The sequence below is a fragment of the Cryptococcus neoformans genome, chromosome 9 (genome assembly GCF_000149245.1).
Source record: "Cryptococcus neoformans var. grubii H99 chromosome 9, complete sequence".
NCBI lineage: Eukaryota > Fungi > Basidiomycota > Tremellomycetes > Tremellales > Cryptococcaceae > Cryptococcus > Cryptococcus neoformans.
The window spans coordinates 120,200-137,974 of record NC_026753.1 but is presented as its reverse complement, the minus strand read 5'-3'; the positions used below and the strand labels follow the sequence as shown (position 1 = coordinate 137,974).

Sequence of the window (17,775 nt, the reverse complement as noted above, 5' to 3'; positions counted from 1 at the left end):
CATAACCGCCGCCGGCGGCGATAATGAGTTACCAAATTCCACGTCAAGTTTCTTAATTATTATTCCTTTGTTGCTTATTAATCTGTTAATAATCTCCTCCTCTTTTGCTTACTTAATTATCTTGCTTCTTGTTTATTTACGAACGATGATACTTTCTTGTTCGTTCACCACCGCGGTCGTTCTCCGTCCACTTCTTGAATATAACAAGAATTACAATCGTTCGGCAAAGTGGATCTGGAATCGAATCATTCCTCGACTCCAAATCGCTAGGAAATAGGATCAAGATGGTGGCCAAGAGAACGCCCTACTCATCTTTTGCGAGCCTGCTTGCAGCATATCAAGAACAATACTCACATGCTGGCCCTTCAACGCAGCTTGACTCGCCTATAAATCATGAGGCTGTTCTTGACGAGCAAGGTGGATTAATCACTTCTCTCATGGAATCGCTCGAGGAAACGTGAGTGGGTAATTATGCTACTGCACCGTTAAAATACTAACGTGATCACAGCATTCGATCAAAAACACCGACAAACAGCTCGTCATTTGAGATGGATGGTGAAGAGCAGATATCAGAAGACGAATACAAGGCGTTGTTATCAGAACATCGAGCGTGGCAGCTTATTCGTGCGGTCTACGAGTAAGTTTCGCTCAGTTTCTTTGACCTCATGTTCTAATAAATGTAGCAACCGGATACCCCGCGCCGATCCAAACTTTGTTCCTCCATCTGCCGCACAGCAGATCATCGAAAATCCCTATACAAGTCCGGAAGATCTCATACAGACAATGGTCATTGAAGATCCAGAATTATCGCTTTGGGCTGTAAGTTCTTGGAGCAAGCGAAAGATTAATTACTAAATTGCATTAGACCTTGGTCGAGCATCTCCAGACTCGCCCTCTATTAACTTCACCACCGCCTCTCGAAGCTAGACATGGCTATCTGCCATCCACTGTCCGTCGTTCTAAATTCCGTTCGACTACAGGTTCCCCTTCTCTCGACCCCGATTTTACCATTCGTGATCCTCACAGTTCTTCTCTAGCGGGTGAAGACCAGACTTACCAACTACCTCTCCTTGAAACATTATACAACCTCGTCCGATATGGAGAGCTTGAGTCAGCGATCAAAGTATGTGAACAGGGAGGTGAGCCATGGAGGGGTGCGAGTTTGATGGGTGTACGGCGGTGGACGATGGGAGGGATGAATAAAGGAACCGAGCCAACTGTCATGACTGGAAACCGATACCGTGCCTTGTGGAAAAAGTCTTGCCGCACGATTGCCAAGAATCACACTCTCCTGCCTGCCGAGCGGCATCTCTACGCTGCGATGATCTCGGATCTACCTACGCTCTTACCGGCATGTGAGTCGTGGGAAGACCATCTTTGGGCACACGTACAACATAGGATCGAAGCGAGATTGGAGAAGAGATGGCGTGAGCTTGGAGGATTCTGGGAAGGCGAAGCTGGAGTAGGGAAGAATGACGTTGAAGAGGTGGAGATGGCCAGAGGGGGTCTTGAGGAGGTTTTTGCAAGTATGAAGAGTCTGCAAAACTCCTCAATTTCGTACGTCTGAATCGCGTAGGCATTCGCTTGGGTTTCTGACTGGACACGACAGTATTGCCATGAAGGACCCGTACCATGTCGCCCAACAGATGATTTTGCTCGATCGAACAGGAGCCCTCTTCCACGGATTTGCGGATCAACTTCTAGAGCTCGAGTCTGGGATGTCTCCAGAGTGAGTGAATCCCTATCAACTGTCTCACCATGAACTAAAAGTACACACGCTAATGTCCTTCGCAACAAGACTCATAGGACCTCTTCTCCGCTTTTTCACTCACCTCGCTCTCATTCTCCGCACCCTCTCTCAACCCGTTCCCGTTTCAGCGGCCAATGCTATCATTCAAGCCTATCTGCAAATTCTCGAGCGAGAAGGCAATGATAAGCTCGTCGCCATGTATGCGGCTTGTCTGAGGGAAGGTAGTGGTGAAGAAAGCTATGCGCGTTTCTTATGGTGTATGTCTGAAGTTTTTAATCCCGCGATCTGGGTTTCTCGTTCCTGCCGATGATGCTGACTGTAAATACAGCGATGGACCCTTCTGCCAGCAGAGACTCCAGGTCAGAAGCGCTTTTGCGAGCCAAGAAACATAATCTTGATGTTGCGCTCATCGCTCGCGAAACTGTCCGTCTTTGTCTTGAAGAAGTCATCGCTGTACGTTCTTATATCTTGTCCTTGCTGCACAATTATTGAATTATCACCTTCGTACAGGGCCCCCTCACGAGGATTTTCGCTGAACCCGATATTGTACCCATTTCTATCGGTTTGACGGAACATGATGTCGTGCTTATTAGGTCTATCGAATGGCTAACCATCTTGCCGGAAACGGCGGACGATGCGCTCGTGCGATCCTGCCAGCTCGTTCGGTACTTCTTGTGTATGTTCAATCTTGTGACACCGATTCAGCAAAAAACTAATCCAGCTGACCAAAACGTGTGTCTAGCCAAGGGTCAAGCTAATGCCGCCCAATCTCTTCTCCTCTCCCTTCCTTCCCTTCCCACATCCTCCTCTTCAACCAATCAAAGTCATCTCCTCGAACTCGCCTCCTACAGTCGACTCTTTTCTCTCTTCTCCTCCCACACTTACTTTGCTGATACCCTGTTTCGCCAACCTTCGCCTACTGCTAGCAAACTTGAAGTGCACGCTTGGAAGCAGGATCTTGAGGCTGGCGTGGAAGACGTTTGGAAGGCCACTGTAGGGTTGGTCAAGGAAAGGTGGCTGGATCTGCCTCGCGTGTCTCCCGAGGCTGAGAAAGAAGGCAGGGTTTTGTACGAGTACGAAGGGGAAGAGGAGAGGCAGAAGCAACTCAAGCTTATACGACTTATTTTCATCCCCGACCTCATCCTTCGCTTGCACAACGCTCTCACCGAACAGTCTGCTTTATTCCCGTACTTTCTGCAGAGGGCCCTTGAACTGGCGAGCATAGTGGCGGATGGAAGGTATAGAGTGTACGAGGGCTTTCTGCCACTGGCGACGATTGCTGGAGGTGCAGAAGTGGTTGGGGGGGGCGAAAAGGGTGTCAGCCGGCTTGAAGTGTACATGGACAAGATCAGGGAGGTGGCGCTTGAGGTGTTAAAATCGGGAAATGGGAACGCTTTCAAGGTTAGGAAACTGACGTGAGAAAGGACAATGTATTAAGTCTATTCCAATTCCACATATGACAGTGCCAAGGGTATAGACAATGAAGAAGACAGATGCAAGCTCATATGCAATAAAGAAGTTTATTAAGAACAGACAAAGAGATATACATGACGATCAACATACAGGCCACACTTGATTAAATGTGTTTGTGTCCGCTCAAGGCTAAATATTAAGCCGATTCAATGGCTTCTATACTACTACAGCTCGCATTCTCCTTCCTTAGAGTCAATGCCATTCACCCAATACGATTCCCAGCCCTTCCTCTCACCACACCGATAGAGGCAACAGAGGGCGCGACCCCTTCCCCACTCACTCTCGCCGCGTTGACCTTCAAGACATGCTGGTGTAAATTACCACCCCTGTTCGATATGGTCTTTGCCATAGGACCTCCTAAAGAAGCAAAAGAGGCGGTGATGGTAGGTTGAGGGTTGATTGAGCCTAAAGGCTGTCTCATTTCGGCCAGATTTGACGAGGGAGGGAAAGATGCCGCTTGGGGTTGTGTCGGCATTGAATTGGGACGACGAATGAATGGGCTAGGAAGGTCAGGGTCATCCAATGACCATTTGGCGGGAGTGGCAGCTTCACGATAGGTAAATGTCGGAGCCGGGATCTGCGTGGGTGCTACACTTGCTAGACGGTTGTTGGCGGTAGAAAGTAATTCGCCAGAAGCAGAACACTCTTGCTGAGCGACGAGAATAGAGGGAGCGACAGAGCTTTTTCGAGGTCGGGGTGCCCAAGGAGAGGGAATGGCGCTAATCATGGAAACATCTTCACAATACACATTGTGCAGCTCGCTAGGGCTACCGATAGATGTGCGCTGCTGCCGCATGGGGAAGCTGAACTGCTTGGCAGGGGTTGATTGGGTAGCATCCGCCCATTCTTGGGCCGCTTGAGCACGAGTAACACCGGCAAGGTTACCCATTGATTTGGTGGCAGCTCGACGGAGAGGAGTGGCAGGTCGAGGTTGAAAGTGAGAAGTACCAAAACGTGCTTCAAGAGGAGCAAGAGGGGCAGGAGAGACGGCAGCAGTGGCTAGAGGGATTTTCGAAGGGGTATCAAAACAGCGAGTGAATCGAGACACGGAAGGTGATGCTGGTGCAGTGCTATAAGGTATCAGTATACTGTCAACAAGCACGAAAAAACGAAGTCCAAACTCACATGCGTTCTTCTAAGGGAGGCCGAGCGATACCTACTACACCAGTATGGGGTTGACCTGTAAGTGGAATCAGCTCACATTACCCTGAACATCACGCATTATAACGGACATTTCTCATCAGGCACATCTGTCACTCCGAAAGCTGTTTCCTTGGCCTTCTCCTCCTGCTCTCTGTATTTTTCCCACTGTTCCTTTTCGTCCCGGAACCTCTCCCACTGGCCTCTCAGACTCTCCGCGGCTTGATTCAACTTTCTCTGAGTTTCCTTTGCTTCCTCTTCTCGACTCTCACAAAGTTCTTCCCTAGCCTGCAAACTTGCTTCTCTCTCGGCCAGCTCCTTCTCTCTTTCGTCCAAGGCTACAGCCCGTGCTCTGATCTGATCTTCGAATTGTTTGAGCTCGTCACGTTTGGCAAAGAGTAGGGAAGTCCTGATGGTCAATTAGTAGAGGTGCTAAGAGTCGGTTGCGAACGTACTGGTTCTGAACTGTGAAGAGTTTCCGATGTAACTTCATCTCAGGCATCTCTAGGAGATCCTTGGTAGAGGGTCGTTTTGTAGGCTACATGTAATATCAGTTAGATGTTGCCGGCAGTTGGAGAAATGATCGGACGAACGTTCAAAGTAAGCATAGCTTTAATGACACTACGTAAAGCTGAGGAGTAACGAGCCGGAAGAGGGGGTATCTTGCCAGATTTTACCATGGTTATGAGTTCAGGCTGTGTTTGAGCGGCAGAGAATGGGGAGCTGCATATTGATTAGTCAATTATTCTCTGACCGAGGTAAGATAGCGATACGCACTGAAGAGCACACATCTCGTAGACCAAACATCCCAAGCTCCATATATCTGACTTTGTATCATATCGGTTCTCTGCAAGAATTTCTGGAGGCATATATAGAGGAGTGCCGACGTAGGTGCTGGTGAATGATGCAGTTCCCATGTCTTTACTCAACCCGAAATCTCCCAATTTGACAAATTCGTCGGAAAGAAATACTAAATATAATTATTAGCTGAAATATAGTTGCCACGCCAGCGACACATACCATTTTCCGGTTTGAGGTCACGATGTAACACTTGATATCTGGGTACTCCGCCATCCGTCGACGGAGCAACAACACTTTGCCGGCCTCCAGTATTGGCGAGGCGTTCTGCTGGCCAATGACAGTGATGAAGAGCAAGTACAATTTGCAGAAAGATATTCCATATCTTGTCTTCTGGGAGGAAAGAATTATTGCGTTGGGCTCTTCTGATCAGGGTACCAAGATCACCTGAGGTGCAATACTGCGAACACGTTAGATTACTGCTCTAATTGTAATCTCTTGAATGGGACATACCTCCATGACTATATATATCCGCTCGTTCTTAGGGTCCTTAATCTTCTGAATGAGCTGTACGATATTTCGATGCTTGAGTGAGTCGAGGATGGCTCTGTTATTTGTAAGGGGTAAGTTTGCAGATACCAGAACATCAAATGAGAACCTACACCTCGGCAAGGATTTGTTTACGGTCTTTCTCTGTCATCTTCGAATAGTCCAGTTGTTTGAGAGCGAATTCCTAAATGATGACACTTCAGCGACGACCAAACAGCTCAATGTTGACTATTTACCTTGCCATCCGACACTCTCTGAACTTTGCTGATGACTCCAAAACTTCCTTTGCCAATATTTGACACTAGCTTATACTTCTCCAGCTCTGCTACGTCGGCATATCCAGAACTGGAAGCGACACCAGCAGATCGTCGAGGAACCGCCATGTTGACCTCGTAGCCCAAGAAATGGAAGAATGGTCGAAATTCCTTGTCGTGGGTTGGTTAAATTTGGCTATCTGGGCATCTAAAGATAGCTCAAACCTTGAAGGGGCACAATTTACCTTAAGTTAATCAAATAAGACGAATAGGGTCTAAGATGAGTATGGAGAGAAGTTATAGAAAGCGGTCAACAAGATAGACCAAAGTCAGGCGCGGAAGGGATGGGAGAAATTAGAAATAAATTAGGAAGCTTTTTGGGATTTTAATTACGGTGTTTACGCATTAAGAATGACCTCCACCCTCAACATTCAAGATTTTTGGCCACCATCCCGGTGACTGTCAGCAGAAGCGTATGCCTCGAATAAGACTTTATTGTGCATCTATAACAAAAACGAGCAGCTTGAACACAATGTCCAGCCTGTCTTCGCAGGAATCCGCCACAATGTCTCAGCCCGGATCTCCATTCCGTTCCCCTTCTCCGGCACCCTCCAACCCAGACGCTCCTGAAGCATCGCATAATAAGACGTTTGCCGACCTCGGTATCAGCCCGGAATTATGTCGAGCATGTGCTTCTATGGGCTTCAAGAAACCTTCAGATATTCAGGCTGAAGCAATTCCTCATGCTTTGGAAGGCAAGGATATCATTGGTCTTGCTCAGACCGGTTCCGGTAAGACGGCAGCATTTAGTTTGCCCATTTTGCAGACATTATGGGAGAATCCTCAACCATTTTTTGCCCTTGTGTTGGCACCCACTCGGTTAGCGCTTTTTTGAGTAAACTCAGACGTATTCTGATAAGGCTGTAGTGAGCTGGCGTATCAAATCTCTCAACAAGTTACTTCACTTGGATCCGGCATTGGCGTTCGCACAGCTGTCTTAGTCGGTGGTATGGACATGATGTCTCAATCTATCGCCCTCTCTAAGCGGCCTCACGTAATTGTGGCCACCCCGGGTCGATTAATGGACCATTTGGAAAATACCAAGGGCTTCTCTCTTAAATCCTTAAAGTATTTGGTCGGTACTTCCTTTTTTTCTCCTCCTTGTTGTGCTTACGCCCCTGTCAGGTAATGGACGAGGCCGATCGTCTTCTCGATCTGGATTTCGGACCTATCATCGACAAGGTCCTTAAAGTAATCCCTAAGGAGCGTAACACCTATCTTTTCTCTGCTACTATGACAACCAAAGTTGCCAAACTTCAACGCGCTTCTTTAAATAAGCCTGTCCGCGTCGAAGTCTCTTCCAAGTACTCGACTGTCTCTACCCTCTTACAACATTATCTCCTCCTCCCTCTTAAGAACAAGGATGCCTATCTTCTTTATCTTGCCAACGAGCTTTCTTCATCTTCCATGATCATTTTTACCCGTACCGTTGCCGACTCTCAGCGATTATCCATTATCCTTCGTCGTCTCGGTTTCCCGGCCATCCCATTGCACGGCCAAATGACTCAAAGTCTCCGATTGGCAAGTTTGAACAAGTTTAAATCCGGTGGAAGAAGTATTTTGGTGGCCACCGACGTTGCTTCTCGTGGACTTGACATTCCTCTCGTCGATCTCGTCATCGTACGTCTATTCTTACATGGTCGCTGGAGCGCAGACTAACCTCTAGCTTCAGAACTACGATATGCCTACAAACTCTAAAGATTACGTCCATCGAGTCGGTCGTACTGCACGTGCAGGTCGTTCCGGTAAATCCATCACTCTCGTCACACAATACGATGTCGAGATTCTTCAACGTATCGAATCCCATATTGGCAAGAAGATGACTTCTTTTGATGTTGACAAGGAGGCAGTTGCACTCCTAACCGACACAGTTGCGAAAGCGAACAGGGAGGCGGCGTTGGAGATGAGGGAGAGTGGTACTGGTGGTGGAGGTGGCAAGCGAGGAAGGGATAAGGGAAAGCGAAAGTCATTTGGCGATGGAGATGACAGGGATAGGGACGATGATGTTTTGGAAGCTGGTGTGCCGAGAAAGAAGAACAAGTTCACAGCGGGTAGCAAGAAAAAGGCTAGAAAGTAGTATGTTCGTTGCAAAGATGTTGTTCCCATTTACTTGTCATGTATTGGATCATTTGTCTGCATAGCGCATAGTATATCGCATTGGGCAATGATTTTTCCTTCGTAAAACAACCAACGAACCTCAATCATGAAAAAAAAATGAGAAAAAATCAGCTTTACACAGCATTTGTAAAGAATTTTCGGACATGATGGTCCTTTCCATTGACCCTAATTCCGGTCAAAGCCACGTTTGGCCTTGGTAAAGGTCCTATCCCATCCCCATTTTTTTTCGCTTCATCCGTCCATTCCCAATCTATCACATCATCTGGGGGAAGCTTTTCAGCGAAGCGTTTTTTGAACAGCTCGATGTTGCCGCCATAAATGATCTGATGAGCCCATAAGGCTGTACGGACCCATAAACTTACATAAGCACGATTTAGCTATCCATGCCGTCAGCTCATCTTTTCTCCGAGAGCTTGGAAGCATCAGTTAACCATGAACGTACGGGCTGGAGTTTGGCATAGTGTGCGGGGGGGGTAAGGAGGAATAGGATGAGACTATCCTTCGTGGGACATATTCGTTCGAGCAATCGACCGTGCTTTAATCGTTGTTCTCTACTGGACCAAACACAGCCAAAACCTTCAAACAACCTCATTTCGGTCTGTGCCAGATGACTCAGTCAATGCTAATCGTGTCCCAGGTTGGAATTGACCCACCTCAATACCCTTCTTCATGTCAATCAAATACCATGCCCTGGCCAACCCCTTACGCACAGGCGCCAAGTCCGTTCTTAACCACTTGTTGGCGTCTCCATACGTCGACATGACCTTTCTCTCCAATTGCATCCATGACCTAATCCACTCCTTTGCCCTACAAAAGCCCCGCTCGGACTTTGCATCAAATGGATGTGAAATGTCCATGGTAAAGTCTTCCAATAACTTCGGGTAGACTTCTTCCACAAGACGGCAACGAAGGTCATACTCGGTTTTAGCGTCGGATTTACAAAGCATACATGAACATCGGATGTTTTCGCTGAAGGAAGTATCAAGGCGAGCAGCATAGGTAGCGTTGATGTCGAATCTTTCGACAGTGAGTTCACAATTTTTGGGCAAGTCGTAGAGGGCGCGAACAACTGCAACCTGTATGTCTGGTATCAATATGACCTGAGAAAACGGCCGATGAGGTACTCACATCACCCCAGTACGTCAATGAGGTCGTCGGCTTGCAAGAATGGTTTAGTAATGTCGGCGTCCCAAACAACATCAAAGGCCATTGTCGGATTTCTTCCATCTTTACCGGATTATCCGTCGCTTTGAATGGTACAGAGAGCTCGGATATCTTGTTCATCACGATCGCTTGACGGATCATTCGGAGATTAATCGACTTCACAGGCTTAATAAGCTCATTGAGACGATTATCATCACAGCAAGTCCATTGTGGTATGGAATTGGTCCCTACGTTGACTCCGTTTTTACCAAGGTCCAAACCTGCGAATAACTGGCGCATGGATGGGTCGTCGATGTAACGGTGCACGGCGCGGTTAATAGCAGTATAGGTAGAAGGCGGAATGTAATCTTCGTTGCTATTGTCAACACAAGGCAGGATGGCGTTCCCCACGTCTGCGGCATGGGTCGTAATGATGGCCTTGGAAACAAGTAAAAGATCCCCGGCTTTCACAGCATCCGACAATACCAAGCTCCGAGTATTCCTTCCTGGAGTCATACGGCAATAAATTGGACCTCGGTAATCGGCTACGTCGAGATGAGTGGCGTTCGACAAGTGCACTTCATGGAAGAGCGATGTCCAATCGTATTCTCCTTTTTCCCATTCCTTCCTTCTCCGCCCCAACTTTCTCCTCAATTCAGGCAATTGATAGCTCGATTCAGGGTAATGCGAGCATTTATCGGCTAGTTGTTCTGCGCTTTGCCATAACCTAAGTCCATATGCCGAGTTAGCCATACGCCAATACAGCTTGGCGCGTTGTGATTGACTAGCTCTGGCCCTTGGCTCTGCCACAAGTTTCTCAGCTTTGAGACAATCGCGGTATGCAGCGCCAAACAACTTTTGATCTAGAAGAGCTTGAGCACGGTTGAGGTACAGGAGAAGCTGACGAGATGGGCTTCCCTTTACTTCAGGATCAGCAAGGGCGGAGGTGTAGTGTTTGGCAGCGATGATAGGGTTCTTGTTCCTCAGAGCTTTGTTGCCAAGATCCTTCACTGACTCCCATTCCAAGTCCTGGGCAGGCACCGCCGGTGGGATTTTCGTGAACGGACTGGCGAGTTTATCTTTTGGATGTATCTCGACAATATCGGTAGGTATATCTACACAGATCACGTAACCACCCCTTTTGCCATATCGGACGGCAAGCTCTTTGATGGCCAGGATAGTGCCGACAGGGTACAGTTCTTCGAGGACAGTCTTGATGGACAGAGAATAGCAAGGAGTGGAGGTGGGGAACTTGATGATGACGGGTAATGAAAGTCCATCTGGATCTTCGACATGACTAAGAAACGTATTAGACGAAGTACGGAAGGCAATAACAAAACTCACAAGACGATGCCATCCTCGACCTTGGGCTTCGTAAGAACTCGGCAGATGTACGCGAAACCTGATACATTTTTAGTAGATCAATCCTCAATAGAAGCAGATCACCCACGTCTGTGCTTATTTGGGCACTTCAAAGACATCGTATCAATTGTAGACAATTCATTCAAGTCCATATTTGAACACTCGGCGACCTGATCCAGGCTGATATGCCTCACACGCATACCTTCTTTGTCCCATGAGAATTCGTCAGAGTGCCTTTTCATACCCCAATCTATAGCAGCCATTCTCTTTGGGATTCTTTGTTTATCAAGTGCCTTGCCGACTTCATCCAAATTGGCCTGTTTCAACTCGCATCAGTCTTGAGTCTCTTTTTGTGATCAAATGTCTCACGTCTGCTGCCATTATCCCCTTCTCCAAAGCCGCAACAACCTTATCCTCGACTTCATAGTCTTCCTCTGAATGCTTGTTCTTGCAAGTACACATGAAGAGCCCATCCTTGACAGTCCATAACGCAGAGTCGAGGATTCCCGGCCTGACAACGGATGAGACCCCCCATAAGCTTGCGATTTGATGAGATTTTTGAGTGAACTGTTTTTCCTTGTTCTTCCACGTTGCCGAAGCAATCTCCATGGCGAATATAGCCGGGTTGTCAAGAACCGGTGGCTTAATAAGTGACACTTTGGAATGTCGAAGCACGTCCTAGTTATTATTGCAAGACTCACGCATGAGCGCGTGAGGAAGTAACACATTAGGATCAGGACACTTTTGTCCAGGATTAAGGTACGAACCCAATAATAACAAACGAAATTGCTTGGATCTCCCACGCACGCCCAAATTAACAAAATTTTATATCGTATATTTCACGAACCAACAAAACGTTTATATGATAATTTTATGTCACATATCCTTCATGCGCTGGACGTTGTGGCCGTTTTTCATGATCGCCTGACTGCCTAGAGCCATCAACAAATCTTCAGAGGCCCCTTTGTTTTAAATGAACGAGTGGTCATCTCTCTTTCTCATTGCTGAGCTGCGCTGATTGACTTCTGGTTGTTTGTCAAACTTACTTCTTGAATACAGTACTGCCTAACTCACAATGTGGTGGGTGTTATCGGATACTGTTTCTGCTGTGTTGTGATGGAAGTCAGTCATTCAGACACAACGATCTTCTGCAATTATGAGTCTTCTCTATCCATTACCTTTTAGCCTGCGTCTAAAATACGTACATATACTTATGAACATACGAAATGATATAGATCGGCAGCGGCAGAGACGTAAAATAAAAATATGCAGATCTGTGACCTATCAAGGTACCTATCACTGCTTACTATCCGCTTTAATACCGGTCATGTCCAAGATTCCTGACCCTTGGTGGATCGCATTTACTCACGGGAGCCGGAATGGGCCAATGCACAGTCACTATGGCCATCCATGGGTGACCCTGCATATCATGCCTTCAGCAGTGGGATATCTGGCTAATTCCTGCCCACCACCAGGATCCCCTCCTCTTCTTGCTTATGCCAGTTTATCTTAGGCTGTCTAGACAACCGATAATGAGGTACGTCCCACATAAAGCGTTATCAGAGGGCGTGAAACATCATCTATTCCGTCAAAAGAACAATTTTGATGATCAGATACTCCTCCTTTGAGAATTGCAAGATCTACCTTTAACCATTTCGGTCTTGCTTATACCGCAGCCGATTGTGAACCAAGTCTTACTTTTAATGAATGACATATCTTCACTCGATACCTGTACTTCAGATCTTACTTTTTTATTTATCCAAAAAGTCAAGGTCAGAAATGAGTTCGATGACAGAAGAGAAATCGGCGACAGTCACAGCTTCATCCAACGAAGTCAGTGTGACTAGTTCGACCTGGGTTCAGGAGGTGAGCGATACCGCTAAAGGATTGAAGGACTGGGAAATTGCATGTGAGTTTAGTGGCGGGCATTTCTGCAAACATCATTGCTGACATGAGATTACTGCAAGTGATTGGGGTGCTACTGGCTATTGGGGCCATCGCCTTACTTTACTTCGTTATTCGTTGCGCGAGGAAGAGACATAACAAAGACGTGCAACCATCTGGATTGGACGTATCTAAAGTATAGATCGCAAATAACCTCCTTCGTTGGAAATTCTAGAGCCAGACCGCCAAAAAAATTCAGTATACACATTGAGGGAGCCTAAAACAGCCAGAAATCAAACAACGATACAGAAAAAGAATCAACGACATGGCTTTGCATGCTACACAAATGGACCTTAAACCTTTCAGTATATTTCATGGAAAGGATATATTAGTAGATAAGGAGTTAGGTTAGCTGTCAATCTTGCTCAGGAGATGTCTGTTAGCAACTGGAGTCAGTGATTTTGTATAATTAATTTTTTCAAAGAGCCCACTCGTAGTGCTCGTTCATCTAAGGCGATAAGTGTTTAGTTTCAAATTGCAATCGCGCGAGTTCCAAAACAAACCTTTTGACGATCGATATTTAGCTCAGGTGTGCTTGTCGCTATAGTCATTGCAATCTCGCACCATGCCTTCGCTTGAGATACGCGTGATGAGCTGTTATATGGTCAGCTCACTCCGACGCTCGTCAGAGATATTCTCTCACCTGAACCACTCCAGACCCTTATTCCACGATGTCGCGACCAGCCACTGGATTTCATCCAACGGATATGCCTGTGCAGGTCAGCAATCAGATAAGCGGTCTATCAATTTCGACTCACGCCCTTGCCATTTGATGTCTTTAGGACATCGAGCGCCTTTCCCGCATATTTCAAAGATTCAGCTTCCTCTTCTGCCCCGTTACGATGTAGCAGAATCCTCAGGATTGCTCTCATCCACCTCGAGTATCGTTTAATGTCGTTGGCGTAAGCAGTTGGGCACGTGTCGAGTATTAGTTCGAGAAGTTGGTAGGTGACTAGAGACCATGAGCTTTGGTTTCCTTATTTAGCACGTACTGTGGCTAGGGCACTCCTCATATTGGAACTAAGTAGATCGTTAGGAAGGGCAAAACGAGATTCTAGGATTACATACCAAGATGTTGGCCATCATCTCCAACGTTTGATTCGTCTCACATGTCTCTCCACTTGCGTGTGCTACCTTCATACGCTAACCCGCCATCAGCCGCATCCTGACCGTCAAAATAAACATACTTGTAAAATTGGCGGTATGGCAGTCCATTCGTTCGATTCACATCGCAGTTCAACTTCAGATGTGTTGATGATACGTCTCATATGAGTAACGACTGGCCATCTAGGATGTGTTGATTTGATTGAGGAAAGGGCTTCACGGCAGTGAGGGATGTAATCGAGAAGCTGATCAAGCAATAAGATCTAATTACGTTTTTATCTCAACAGTCATCCAGAAGATTGTAATAGGTTAAGATACCTTGTCTGATCCGTTGGAAAGGTCCCTGCAAACGAAAACTACCAGACATTATCAGTAGATGTATTATTAAGTCGGGGATATAAGCCCACTTTTTCCACAAAGGCAAGCAAACATGGCTGAACCACGGACAAAGTGAAGGTCTGGATCTGATTCACCTGATATCACTATAACATCGTATATGGACATGAGCTACGGCTACTCATTAGTCAAATCTAGCAAATTTTCCCAAGGATCGGGTTTACCTGTGCTGATGTGTCGAATAAATCTGCCAAAGATTTGGATGATAATTTATTGAGGCCCTGCACTGCAACATTATATGCTGATAATGGGTCAAATTAGGTTCTAGGTATAGTACACTATGACGCACCACACTTATATAACCATGCTATTCCTTTCATCTGCCCTTGCCCTCTAGTAGGATCTTCAGTAAGTATATCAATAGCTGTCTGCAGATACTCTATCATTGACTCGACAAGTCGATCTCTAAGGATCCGTAAGTCAAGACTTGCGACCGAAGTCTCTGTATCTTCAAGGTCAACTTACTTATCTTCCGCCTGGGCCAATTCCATGACCGTCATACGAATCAGGCACCTGATAACAGTGATAGTTTCAATCTGCACATCGAAGTTCACAGCGGAATCTGTCAATGCGTTTAGAAGGGCACGCATGGAAGCCATAAGGACATGTTTTGAGCCCTTTTCGTTGGCAAGCGAACTAAGAAGAAGGTATCAGATAGATTGAACTGTAGCTGTTAAAAACAATGGGATTACGTCATTAAAACTAGTTGTTGAGCTTCAAAATCTGTACACTCTACAATGGAAGAAACAGCATCGATGGCCGCTTCTTCTCGGCCTGAAAATTTATGTATGAGGTTGTGAAAATGGCTGAAGTTTTTTGTGCCCACCTTGTCGGATAGCCGCCAGGAAAGTCAGATAATGTGTTGAAGCTTCTTCCTTGGGGCAAAATGAAATTAGATCTAGGGCTGCAGTCCAATCGGCCATTTTTATATGGCATAGAGCGGCTTTCCTATGTGACGTATGAGTGCACATACTAAGATATAGCAGCCGACATAGCTTACCGTAAGCATCTGGATATGTTTTCCCCGCCAAGCTCTTTGAATACAGCATGAGCGGCCAACTGATCTGTTATAGTTTAATCAGATAGGCTCTTTGAGAACAGCGCAGGGGGGCGGCGTACACCAGTGAGCTGCTTCAGTGATTCTTTCCTTGCTCTCATTGAACATGCCAATATTCCACAGAAGCTGCCGAAGAAATCAGTATGAAAGCATCCAGTACGATGTGGCGTACCGTTTGACAGGCTATTGCGCTAACTTTATCATCAAGTTGATAGTCAGGGTCTTTTGAAATCACTACAATGACTGTCATCAGCGAGAACTCCAGACCAGAATCGAAGTCAATTCACTATCTAGTATTTCAGCAGCAACGCTCACACCAGAAGTTGGAGGAGACAACGCTTTCACGAATAAAAGACCCTCGTACATGATTATGCGAACATAGGGGTGTCCTGAAGAGCTGGCCAAGGCAAGCCGCAGGTATGTCTGTACTGATTGTGACGGAAGCGCTGGGTACTGACCGATGAGAGATGCCAGTTGCGATAGTATTCTACAGGACAATAAGCACACTGAGCGGCGACAAGAGCTTAGGATGACTTACTCAAGCACGCTGTCTTCAGTCCAATACGTGAGTTTCATGATATCTTCCATGACTAAAAGATTGCTGTCAGTGGAGTTCGATACTGGCAAGTGACATCTGTGTACCAATTCGGAGTTCTCCTTCTGATGCTTTTCTCGTTTTGAGAATATGTAGCTGCAGCAACCTCATCTCGTGTAGCGTCGCTTGATCCTTCAGGATAGGGTCAGCAAGACAACCAAGGAATACCATAGTGAGAATTTACAGAGTCACCAACTAGTTCGTTCAGCTCATTGAGTGCTGCTGTAGCTGAGGTCAGAGCATGGGGGTCCTTCTCTGCTTTCACCAACTGTGCTCGAGCTGAGCTATTCAGCTATCGTTCGTTGAATGGTGATTGGGAGCGAAGCTTACACAAGCTTTTGAGAATGGCAATCTGACGTACTCATCAGATCCTTGTAAGACACCCGGCCAAGTACACTTACATGAAGTTCTTTTAGATGATCAAGTTGCACACCTCGGTTTATCAGCTTTTCAACCAGAAGTAGCCCCTGCTTTAGCCAGTCGATGGACCCCGAAATATTGATGCGCTTGTTAAGCAGGTCATTGCCTACTGTCCAGCATTTTGAAGCCAGAAGCCGAAACTCCTGCGCTGCCATCGGCCATGTCTCATCCAGCTCTAGAATCTGTCAGTCTAATTCTGTCGAACCACTAATCAAGCTTCAATCACGGATAGCTTTGTAAAGAAGATCATAGGCAAATGAATCATTCCCTTCACGTAACAGCTAAGTTCCGCATAAGAATCGCCCTTTGACTGAAGGAAATACTCACAAAATCTATCCTTGCCATGTAATACCACACGAGCACTGTGACCTTCTGTTTGAATTCTGAGGGCTCTTTAATGGTAATTGAGGAAGTGATCAATTGTTCATACTGTTTGTTGTCAGAGAGCAGTAAAAAGTAACACTGCATGTCCCACCTCAGCTCCTTGCAAGGCTAGCTGACTTGCAATGGGTGTATTTCCAGCCTCTGGCAATTGATGTAAGACTGATCAAAACTCCTGCGAACCTACCCAGTAGAGCAGTCATCGTTTTTGCAGTGAGCCCAAGTAAGCGTACCACAACTGTACAGTAGTCAGTGTGATAGTCAACGTCCGATACTCACACGTTGCTGGTCCCTTTATGTCCGTAGCCGCCTCAACAAGTCGGAAACCGGTTAGCCTTACTGTCAAACGGTGAGCTTTCATATTTATGATGTTATGAAACTCACAAGCCGCGACAGTGGACAATTCATCCTTGCTTAGTTCTGGGGTTGTAGGTGTGGCACGATTCACCTGAGATGCAAGGTTCCACAAATGCACACCTATCGTCTCATCAGTAATCCAATAGCATATGAAATATTTACTTACCTTCCGTATCCAACCAGTCGATTTTTACCTGTTCAGCTCCGCGCGAATCACCGTCTCCATCCTTCTTTTTCTTGTTCTTCTTAGACTTAACATAGTTATGCACCGCTTCTTGGATAACACCTAGCAGCTTGAGTAATGCGCGCTTTTGTTGGGCGTTAAATGCACCGAATATAAGTGCTGTAAATTGCGGTCGGGCATCCTCAAGAGATTCTGATACAAAACGAACTGTCGCGTCAACTGGTGCCTAGATGGTGGAGGTTGTCCATTCCTATTCGTACTGACCTTGTATAGCCGTGAATGGGTCTTTGGGCATTTTAGGAAGGAAAAAAAAAACGGATAGGGAAGATGAGATGGAAAGAGAAGATGAAGCTGGGAAAGGGATGCTGGGTGGCAAACGAAATTGGCTGTTACTTCAGCCTTAGAACGATGTGGATGACGGTGCTAGAGCGCACAGGCCACCACGCATCACTTCCTTCAAATTTTCAAAGTACGCCTTCTTTCTCTTTCTTCCAAAGGTTTTCCTCTTATTGACTTGCCGTTCTTACAAGTCCCTAACAGGCTAACAAACCGGTTTGTAAAATCATATTCATATTCCTAACCACAGACAGAAGAGACCTTATTGTCGAATGCCCCCCCTCTCGGCCGGCCTGCTGGAGGCCTGGAGCTCGGAAACTATGTTGTCGCTTTAATTCACATCCCCCAAGGAAA

General features: G+C 46.4%; 6 protein-coding genes; 3 read left to right on the top strand and 3 right to left on the bottom strand.

The window, feature by feature from the left end:
- The first annotated feature begins 165 nt into the window (after window positions 1–165).
- On the top strand, window positions 166–3,286 carry CNAG_04149 (nuclear pore complex protein Nup107). XM_012196032.1 has 9 exons: window positions 166–457; window positions 509–637; window positions 684–819; window positions 866–1,557; window positions 1,610–1,729; window positions 1,799–2,007; window positions 2,079–2,203; window positions 2,261–2,426; window positions 2,493–3,286. Exons 1-9 carry the CDS (start codon window positions 285–287, stop codon window positions 3,167–3,169), a joined length of 2,427 nt encoding a protein of 808 aa, XP_012051422.1. The 5' UTR covers window positions 166–284; the 3' UTR covers window positions 3,170–3,286.
- On the bottom strand, window positions 3,232–6,261 carry CNAG_04148 (NEK protein kinase). XM_012196228.1 has 10 exons: window positions 5,947–6,261; window positions 5,824–5,894; window positions 5,675–5,768; window positions 5,384–5,621; window positions 5,141–5,333; window positions 4,957–5,086; window positions 4,819–4,901; window positions 4,456–4,772; window positions 4,349–4,403; window positions 3,232–4,293 (listed from the first exon to the last, which is right to left on the bottom strand). The coding sequence occupies exons 1-10, from the start codon at window positions 6,091–6,093 to the stop codon at window positions 3,426–3,428; spliced, it is 2,196 nt and encodes a 731-aa protein (XP_012051618.1). The 5' UTR covers window positions 6,094–6,261; the 3' UTR covers window positions 3,232–3,425.
- Window positions 6,262–6,424: 163 nt separating this feature from the next.
- Window positions 6,425–8,165, top strand: CNAG_04147 (ATP-dependent rRNA helicase RRP3). XM_012196031.1 has 4 exons: window positions 6,425–6,843; window positions 6,892–7,099; window positions 7,150–7,644; window positions 7,697–8,165. The coding sequence occupies exons 1-4, from the start codon at window positions 6,440–6,442 to the stop codon at window positions 8,099–8,101; spliced, it is 1,512 nt and encodes a 503-aa protein (XP_012051421.1). The 5' UTR covers window positions 6,425–6,439; the 3' UTR covers window positions 8,102–8,165.
- On the bottom strand, window positions 8,109–11,385 carry CNAG_04146 (hypothetical protein). XM_012196227.1 has 7 exons: window positions 11,017–11,385; window positions 10,736–10,964; window positions 10,630–10,687; window positions 9,271–10,582; window positions 8,796–9,218; window positions 8,585–8,740; window positions 8,109–8,519 (listed from the first exon to the last, which is right to left on the bottom strand). The coding sequence occupies exons 1-7, from the start codon at window positions 11,254–11,256 to the stop codon at window positions 8,256–8,258; spliced, it is 2,682 nt and encodes an 893-aa protein (XP_012051617.1). The 5' UTR covers window positions 11,257–11,385; the 3' UTR covers window positions 8,109–8,255.
- A 1,041-nt stretch (window positions 11,386–12,426) lies between these two features.
- CNAG_07759 (hypothetical protein) lies at window positions 12,427–12,779 on the top strand (the record flags this gene model as incomplete). The annotated part of the gene is made up of 2 exons (XM_012196487.1): window positions 12,427–12,556; window positions 12,615–12,779. 2 exons carry the CDS (start codon window positions 12,427–12,429, stop codon window positions 12,731–12,733), a joined length of 249 nt encoding a protein of 82 aa, XP_012051877.1. The 3' UTR covers window positions 12,734–12,779.
- CNAG_07758 (hypothetical protein) lies at window positions 12,708–17,484 on the bottom strand. XM_012196030.1 has 32 exons: window positions 17,350–17,484; window positions 17,068–17,277; window positions 16,929–17,021; window positions 16,824–16,883; window positions 16,732–16,782; window positions 16,639–16,688; window positions 16,491–16,592; window positions 16,390–16,444; window positions 16,145–16,338; window positions 16,074–16,095; window positions 15,928–16,022; window positions 15,791–15,875; window positions 15,687–15,738; window positions 15,436–15,635; window positions 15,321–15,382; window positions 15,211–15,274; window positions 15,092–15,155; window positions 14,918–15,039; window positions 14,784–14,865; window positions 14,557–14,727; window positions 14,381–14,496; window positions 14,256–14,332; window positions 14,103–14,202; window positions 14,014–14,051; window positions 13,779–13,958; window positions 13,660–13,734; window positions 13,584–13,611; window positions 13,350–13,543; window positions 13,235–13,302; window positions 13,095–13,185; window positions 13,023–13,039; window positions 12,708–12,967 (listed from the first exon to the last, which is right to left on the bottom strand). The coding sequence occupies exons 1-32, from the start codon at window positions 17,378–17,380 to the stop codon at window positions 12,940–12,942; spliced, it is 2,877 nt and encodes a 958-aa protein (XP_012051420.1). The 5' UTR covers window positions 17,381–17,484; the 3' UTR covers window positions 12,708–12,939.
- Window positions 17,485–17,775: the final 291 nt, after the last annotated feature.

What these genes read in the sequence shown, in the direction of transcription:
- CNAG_04149 (XM_012196032.1), top strand. Translation starts at nt 285, where the DNA reads ATGGTGGCCAAGAGAACGCCCTACTCATCTTTTGCGAGCCTGCTTGCA. An exon ending in CAGAATTATCGCTTTGGGCT is followed by an intron (nt 820 to 865) that starts GTAAGTTCTTGG and finishes AAATTGCATTAG; the next exon opens with ACCTTGGTCGAGCATCTCCA. An exon ending in GCTCGTTCGGTACTTCTTGT is followed by an intron (nt 2,427 to 2,492) that starts GTATGTTCAATC and finishes ACGTGTGTCTAG; the next exon opens with CCAAGGGTCAAGCTAATGCC.
- CNAG_04148 (XM_012196228.1), bottom strand. Translation starts at nt 6,093, where the DNA reads ATGGCGGTTCCTCGACGATCTGCTGGTGTCGCTTCCAGTTCTGGATAT. An exon ending in CTCTTCACAGTTCAGAACCA is followed by an intron (nt 4,773 to 4,818) that starts GTACGTTCGCAA and finishes ATTGACCATCAG; the next exon opens with GACTTCCCTACTCTTTGCCA. An exon ending in CCTCCCTTAGAAGAACGCAT is followed by an intron (nt 4,294 to 4,348) that starts GTGAGTTTGGAC and finishes GATACCTTATAG; the next exon opens with CACTGCACCAGCATCACCTT.
- CNAG_04147 (XM_012196031.1), top strand. Translation starts at nt 6,440, where the DNA reads ATGCCTCGAATAAGACTTTATTGTGCATCTATAACAAAAACGAGCAGC. An exon ending in CTTGTGTTGGCACCCACTCG is followed by an intron (nt 6,844 to 6,891) that starts GTTAGCGCTTTT and finishes ATAAGGCTGTAG; the next exon opens with TGAGCTGGCGTATCAAATCT. An exon ending in TTAAATCCTTAAAGTATTTG is followed by an intron (nt 7,100 to 7,149) that starts GTCGGTACTTCC and finishes CGCCCCTGTCAG; the next exon opens with GTAATGGACGAGGCCGATCG.
- CNAG_04146 (XM_012196227.1), bottom strand. Translation starts at nt 11,256, where the DNA reads ATGGAGATTGCTTCGGCAACGTGGAAGAACAAGGAAAAACAGTTCACT. An exon ending in CATTGACGTACTGGGGTGAT is followed by an intron (nt 9,219 to 9,270) that starts GTGAGTACCTCA and finishes CCAGACATACAG; the next exon opens with GTTGCAGTTGTTCGCGCCCT. An exon ending in ACATGAAGAAGGGTATTGAG is followed by an intron (nt 8,741 to 8,795) that starts GTGGGTCAATTC and finishes CATCTGGCACAG; the next exon opens with ACCGAAATGAGGTTGTTTGA.
- CNAG_07758 (XM_012196030.1), bottom strand. Translation starts at nt 17,380, where the DNA reads ATGCCCAAAGACCCATTCACGGCTATACAAG. An exon ending in TATTCGACACATCAGCACAG is followed by an intron (nt 14,203 to 14,255) that starts GTAAACCCGATC and finishes GAGTAGCCGTAG; the next exon opens with CTCATGTCCATATACGATGT. An exon ending in TGAGGAGTGCCCTAGCCACA is followed by an intron (nt 13,544 to 13,583) that starts GTACGTGCTAAA and finishes CATGGTCTCTAG; the next exon opens with TCACCTACCAACTTCTCGAA.